The following is a 7,527-nucleotide window of genomic DNA, read 5'->3' on the forward strand; positions in this document are numbered from 1 at the left end:
TTTTCTGTGTACAAGGAATTAAATTGAACAGGCACATTACATCTATTTTATATGAACTTTAATGAGAACAGCCTGATACGAACCTTCCCCCACAGCATATCTATGAAATTTAAACGGAAGAAAAGAGATCTTATTTTCTGGCTGCACATTAGACTCTGATGCTTTAGATTGCCTTTTTTTTTGAGGAATGCACCACATTCCTGGCACTTCTATTCAAAACAAGCTTATATTTTAAAGAAAAGGGTTCAATATTTACAGTGACATATATAAGAACAGCACTGTCAGAAAACTGATATATAATTACAACTTAATCTAAGGAATCATCCGTTTTAAGAGAAATGGTAATTGCATGAAAAGTACAACCCAATCCCTGTATTTGAATCAAGGGATGCTAGTTTAGGATACTATATATCAAACCTCAAATACCCTACGTACTTTTACGTCCTGACAATGGATCACCTTTCCAAAAAAAAGCAGCACAATGCACCTAAATGCTATAAACAAATAAGAATTCTTATAGAACCTATGTTGCATGCCAAATTCTTTACTAAAAAAACAATAAAATAAAATCAGAGAGAGCTCCATCAGTTTTGTTTTCAAACACTGGCGAATGTACGTAATGACTTTCCCCTCTTGAAACGTCTCTGCTTCATTCTTATGCATAGACTTGAAGGGTCATTTATGTGTTTGGCTTGTTGCATCAATTCAGAGGATAGAGCTACTGTAAAAATTTACATTACTGCAGGCTTGTAGTGATGAAGCAGGCAAGCACGAGGAAAAAGCTTTTATTGCTTTTATTTTATATTTGATGGAAAAGTGTAGTCATTTAGTATGACAACAGCCATCATGAAATTTGATTTGTTTATTGATTGAATTATGTTTTATTTAAGCAGAATTTCTGAAAGCATTGAAATTTCAAGATAAAGCACAAATTTGACCTATCCATCCAGATGGTGTTGCTCCTGAATTGATCATGTATTTCAATTTGCTGTACCCACTTTAGTTTATAGTTGTGACATTTGCAGTGCACCAAGGACACCTACTGAAACTCAAAGTTAATTTGAGTAAAACACTACTCTATATACTACTCTCCACACCGAACTCTTTTATTAAAAATGGACAAAAAAAGTCTTCATTTCTCCTAGAATGCATAAGTTGCTTGTAACAAAGATAGAACTATATTTTAAATGTATCTATAGAATTCTTTACTAAATAAATATATTTTTGAGTCTTGATGGCTTAGGTTTTACTGTAATTTGCTACTCTGTTGACGGTCTTGGAATCACAGGTGGATCAGTCCTTTGGTGCAGATAATAAAGTGAAGGATGAATTTTTAAGAGCTAAGCAGTGCTAGCTTTCAACTAAGGGTACAGCTAGCTGGCAGCCTGACTAGACCTCTGAGCTTTTCCCCCACTCCTGCCAAGAGCTTTTTTCCTTGTCTTTTTGAGGCGCAGGCTGAGTTAATTTTGGGCTGGAAGAGTTCCCTAAACCTGCATGCAGGTGCAGAAAAAGAGGACAGCATTGTGCAGGGACAGATTTAGATGGCTGAAAACACTACAGGTCACCTTGGTTTGAAATGCACCACGTGTTCCAGTAACTAATGTAAGTTTCAAACCCCAAAATTCCCAGACATGTCACTGTTTCTTATATGCAATGCTACTCTCATTCATCTGATTTTTCTTGATTTATTTCTCACTTCGGTTATTCCAAAGGACCCAAAACAGAAAAACACTCAGTTACAAATCAAATTTAGATGTGTATTCGGGGTTCTTATTATAGGGTTAAGTTTTTAATCTTTTTATGAAGTTATTCAAAGCCAGTGAAGATATTTCAGATTCAATAGACTTTCTAAACTTTTTTTTTTCATTTTAGTAAAACTACTGTATTACTAAAGATACCAAACCAGGTTATAAGATAGTGCAGTGAAGACTTCAAATACTTGCCTGCAATATCAGTTATAAAGAATAGGAATTAAAATCATTGTCGATACCTGTGGTTAAAGGCAGATGAGTGACAGTAGTTAGACAGGTGAGAGTGAACCAGGTTGATGCTAATGTTGCTCCAGATAAAAGCAGCAGCAGTATGAACTTCAGCATGCCCCTGATAAAATCTGCAAATCTAAAATAAAAGCACACATCAGAGCAGTACAAATGCTGATTTTCATATTATTTAAATGTGACGCTTGACAATTAATTCAGTTTATTCTCATTAAACATTCTGGAGACTATAAAAACAATTTAAAAGTACTTTCTCATTTTCAGAAATAGAAAAAAGGTATTCTTATAGAATGGTGATATTTCTAGCTGTCAAGCTGAAGAGCCATGGATTTTTTTAGCTGCCATGAAATAACAACCAAACCAGAACAATTCTCAAGTAATTCTCAAGGCATCAAATGAGTACACTTGGAGGAAAGTTTTTTTTTCTTCTGCATTTGTTGGACACAATATCACACCACTACTTTCATCGCTGTTTAGTCAGCGTTTGCCAGTCTCCCTTGGCAGACACAGAGCTCCATTAGCATATGAGGAGGTTGCCACGTTTTATTCAAGACATAGTTAAGTGTCAAGATTCATTCCTGTGGGAAATGGAAAAACTCCAAAAAATTCCAAAGAAAGCCTAGTTGAAGGTGAGAAGGATCAGCTTCTGAACCCTTGGAGGCATCGGTGATGAAGCTCATGGTGGCTTAGGCAAGGAAGGAACTCTTTACACAGGGGGTCATACTGCCAGTGGCTGTTTTGGGTTGAAAAGTTCCAGAAACCACAAGCTTGGTGCTGCTGCTCTTCTACACAGACACTGCTGACAGACATGGGGAGGGACAGCCCCACAAGTCCTTGGGCAGTCTGGCTGTTATATAGAGGGAATTATGATCTTTATACCACTTGATGGTACAATTGCTTTTTTCATATTTTTTTCCTTTTTCTTTCAAGGAGCCAGAATGCTTTGAGCGGTGCTTGTGTGGCAGAATTATCAGTGCAACCACTCTTTTCAAAGGGGATGTTAACCTAACTACTGAAAAAGATATATTAGAAAAGGCAATGTCATTTATTCTTGAGTAATTTGTATAATCTCCTGCTTAGGAGATGTGATTTTGGGATGGACAGGTTAGGTATGCATTTCTAAAGCATATCTTCTGCCCCCACAGCCTCCTACCTTGATTAGGCTAATGGTAGCATAATCCACCTAGTTTGGTCCATGATGAAATTTGTCTGTCCATCAACTAACTGCCTTCTCTGCCCTGACAAAGAGCACTCTACAGGCAGATACCTTATAGCTTACTTGATAAAACAGAAAATGCTACCAACATTTTGAGAACTTCCACATATACCGTACGAGATGTAGGAGTAATGCAGTCAAATGCTCTCCACTCCCCCAAACCAGCTTCTTTCCTCTTATTTTGATTCTCCCCATGCTTTAATTCCACATTGAATTTAGCAGTGAGTAATTCAATAAGCAGTAGTGGGAGATCAATGCTGCATATAATCTGAGAAGTTTATGACTGCAGTGTTCAAGTGGCTTATGCATTCATCTCCAATACCCAGAGGTCAGCTGCTACTGGTGGATTTTTTTCTGACAATCCAATCTAGGAGTCAGGATTGCCTCACTGGTTTGCCAGTTTCTTTAATTATTCTTTGGGATCACTAGGGTCAAAATCAGCAATTTTAAAAGCTTTGCAGAAGCATCTCAAAGTGTAAACTTTCAGCTTATTCCACAGAGACTCCCACTTTGCCTGCTGGCAGACAACATCACTGTTCTCTGTTCTTACAGGCAAGGGCAGTAACGTGGATCCTGTCTAATGAAACAGTGTGAGAAGTACCAGCCTTCTTGAAGGGACATTCACAGACAATAGGTCTGGGGGTGATCTCTAGGGGATTCTGTCTCTATACCACCACAAGGAATATGTGAGGATTAGAGCATGATACGCATCTAAGCCATTCATAACAGCTAAGTGGAGAAAATACCTACCAAGCAGCTGCAACTCTTTTTGACACAAAGATCCCAGTTTGGGCAGCAGTATGTTCCAAAGTGCTCTCAGATATCATAGAATTCCAAAAGGGTCAAATGTACCCCAAAGGTAAAGGTTTATGCAGCTACTGGATTCAGCCAGCAATACAAATAATGGCAAAAAAATGACATAGCAACCTAGCCTGAACTTGGTAATTGAAGGACCTCTCTTTCTTGTCTGGTTACAGGAATAAAGAAGAGTGTAAATCTAGTCTACTCTTCAGAATACTTGTTTCAATCAAAAAATATGAGAAATTACTTTTATCCTCAGGCCCAGCATTTGATTTCAAACCTTTGCTCTGTTTAAATCCTTCTTCATCATCTAGCATGTAAGGGATTGTCTGCAGCTGCTAAAACTGTAGGCACAACAGGAGAGAAGGTGCATATTTTGCCAGACACAGACCTCTGAGCCTACTGCTGGTAACAGTCTCCAGCCTCCCAGCAGATCCAGCCCCAGGCTGTATCCTACAGTTAAAATCACAAACCTGCACTGCTGACAACACTGCCTGTTGCTAAGGAAATTATCATCATGCCATAAAGTTTCAGCATTTTGACTACACTGCAGGTTAGAAACAGGAACTGAAACTGAGCTGCAGAGGACAAAACCTCAGAAATATCTATCATCCTTGGCAAATGTGGGGAAAAAAATAAAAAAAAAAAAATCTGAGAAAAGGGAATAAAATTATGTTTCCATGCACCATATTCCATTAGCAATATGAATGCTGCTCTTTGACACTGCTTTTCTTCAAACTAGTAGCATTTGAAAGCTGCCAGCAATGGGTACAGCACCTACCAGCTGCCCAAAATAGGCCTGGCTTTTCAATTATAAAAATGCATCAAACACATTAGCTAAACATGTAAGTTCATGGCTATCAGGACAGCAGTGGGTGGAGAGTAGAAGGATTTATGTATAATGCTGAGGAAAACTTGCACCATTTTGAAAATGAGATAAATATACAAATTTCCAAACTGGGCATTATTTTAAATACAGATGATTTAACACCTACTGTGATGTACAGGACCTAATGCTCCAAGGCAAGGCTCAGGTTGTTAAAAATTCTTAATTATAGAATCTGCATTGACAAAAATGGAAGGAGCAAATTCCTAAACTGCACCAATTTTGCTTTGACAAATTAGCAAAAAAAAAAAAAAAAAAAAAAAAAAGGGAAAAAAAAACCCACCCCAAAACTAACAGCTTCTTGAGAGGTGGTTAAGGGAGAGAGCTGCCTGCTTGGCAAATCACAGTTCTGACACTGAAATATATCAACTTGTCAGCTTTGACAAGAATCATTACTTAATTTTCCTAATTACAACATTCAGCAGATTACAGTCAGACTCGTCATTGATTCAACCCTACACAGATAAATGCTGAATAGGCCTAGGAGGGAGAGTCATCCATCAGAAGTGACAAATCACCTCCTCCCTCCCTTTCTGTATGCAAACCCTCCCATCTGAACTGTGCATCACCCAAGTTAGAAAGACGTATTTGAAGACAGACTGTTGGTATTTTTAAAATTTATTAAATGCTACAAAATACAGGTATTCTACAAGGTTTGAAATCAATTTTGAAGTAGTTAAGTTAAAGGGACTGCCAGCATTTCCTGAAACTTAACCCAGGCAATATATTAAATAAATTAATCTACCATAAAGACTGAGAATTGCATGTTGACATAGAGTCTGCAGATTCTCTCCTAACAAAGTTAGGTGAGCTTCTAAGCTCTACTATTGAAATGCTGCAAATATACTACAGATTAATTAATGATGGGAAAGATTAAACTGGCACTCTACCTGCTTCAACATGCAACCTATGGCATCTGTGTCATTTACAGCAGTTGCTTTAAACATCTATTCTCTTACAGAGAAAACATTGTATCTGAGCTTGGCTAATCAAAAGCAACTCTTTTTAGAGGAAATCAGGGCATGAACTTTGTTTGGCTAGATGAAGGCCTTTGGCCTGCATCTGGAGTGGATGGGAGAGAAGCGCTTGTTTCTTTTCCCTAGGTCAGGAGTTTTTTCCTCTCCCTGTTGCAGTTGCTAGGCAGCCTGCAAAATGTCAGCATGTGAAACATCACATTTCTTTATGCATTGTGTACTCTGATGGAAGCACAGCAAGTGAAAAAAAGAGGGTTTGGTTTCTGTCCTAAAAAGATCACTCTCTCCATCCACAACGCCACAATGATGCAACAACTACAGATATCTGCGCATGCGCTGAACTCATTGCAGAAACTGGAGTTCAAAGATTGGACACAGAGAAGCCAGGACAATGCCCAGATATCCCAAAGCAAGGGGAATATGTGATTGGTTTTAATCACATGATAAACTCACTGCTCAGGTACCTCCTAAAAGACTTTTCTACCCTCCCACCATCCCTTTTCCTAAAGAGGACCTCAATGAAGAATAAGCAGCAGCCTTTTGGAAGGGCAATCAATTCCTTGCTGTTCCACTCTCCGTGTCATTGGCATTCACGATGGCCAGAGAGGGCTGTGTCTGGATTTATAAAAGCATAGGTACACCCATACTGTAGCCCATAGGAGACAGCAGAATTAGGTTATGCAGGAATCCAGCAACCTGCCCAAAATGGGCCCAGACTGATTTCTCTGTGGAAGAACAACATTATTGTGGGTAGGCTGCCTGTGCTACATTCCCTATATCCCTTTGGGAATCAATATGCCCAAAAGTGTTGATCAAAGGAGACAGACAATAATTTCTTCAATGCTTTCTGAATGTGCTGCAATGAGGTTCTCCCTCCCCTTCACCAGAGCCATCTTTAAAAGCAGCATACAGGATGCCACTGTCAGGAATAACAGTCTGACTTCCAAATTCGGGTATATGCATGTGGAGTTCTCAATCCCCAGCAACCACTAACATGGTACAAATTATTGCTTTACTAGAAACAGATTATAATCCCAAAATGAATTTTCCATTTCAGGTTTCTGGAAGATGAGAGAAAACAAGTTCTGTTCTTAAAAGGATAAACTAAATGACAATCACAGTTGAAGAAATGGAGAAGGACCTGTAATTATTCCTACCTTGCCATTGCTATGCCAACAACACAACCTCCAACTATAGACCAAAATCCAATCCAGCCTGCATCCACCTGATAGGAAAAAAAAACAAAAAACAAAACAAAACATAGAGAAATGTGTTAAAGCTGAGAAAATAAGATGATACTACTTTCAAAACAAATGTTGTGCAGGAGCTCCAAACTGCTAACAACAGCTCTCTACAATAATCTGAACTGCAAGGCTTTTTCTAGGAAAGGAAATAAATTCACTACCAGAAAGTATGACTAAGTAGTCTGTGCCCTAAATGTGACCTCTCTTTATGGAATCTGAGTAATGTCCTCTGTTTTTTTATAATACTCTATCAAAAGCTTAGAAATTATCTTCTCCCCACTTCATCTTTTCCACCAGGCATACATTATTTTCTTTCACTAGAGATGCAGCGGCCAACAATACTCCCATTTGTTTACCTACTTCTTCCTTCTTGTCAAAAGGTGTGTACAGTTCTGAAAAGACTCACCAT

General features: G+C 38.4%; 1 protein-coding gene across 1 annotated transcript in view; it reads right to left on the minus strand.

Moving 5' to 3' along the window:
- The window catches only part of DIRC2 (disrupted in renal carcinoma 2), a 52,371-nt gene that overhangs the window by 19,330 nt on the left and 25,514 nt on the right, over nucleotides 1-7,527 (minus strand). Inside the window, exons 6-7 of the mRNA XM_008638246.2 lie at nucleotides 7,032-7,099; nucleotides 1,991-2,118 (exon numbers count right to left, since the gene is read on the minus strand). Of these exons, the coding sequence (XP_008636468.2) occupies nucleotides 1,991-2,118; nucleotides 7,032-7,099 (196 nt within the window). The remainder of the gene's footprint in view (nucleotides 1-1,990; nucleotides 2,119-7,031; nucleotides 7,100-7,527) is intronic.

This window comes from Corvus brachyrhynchos, unplaced genomic scaffold (assembly GCF_000691975.1).
Source record: "Corvus brachyrhynchos isolate BGI_N302 unplaced genomic scaffold, ASM69197v1 scaffold126, whole genome shotgun sequence".
NCBI lineage: Eukaryota > Metazoa > Chordata > Aves > Passeriformes > Corvidae > Corvus > Corvus brachyrhynchos.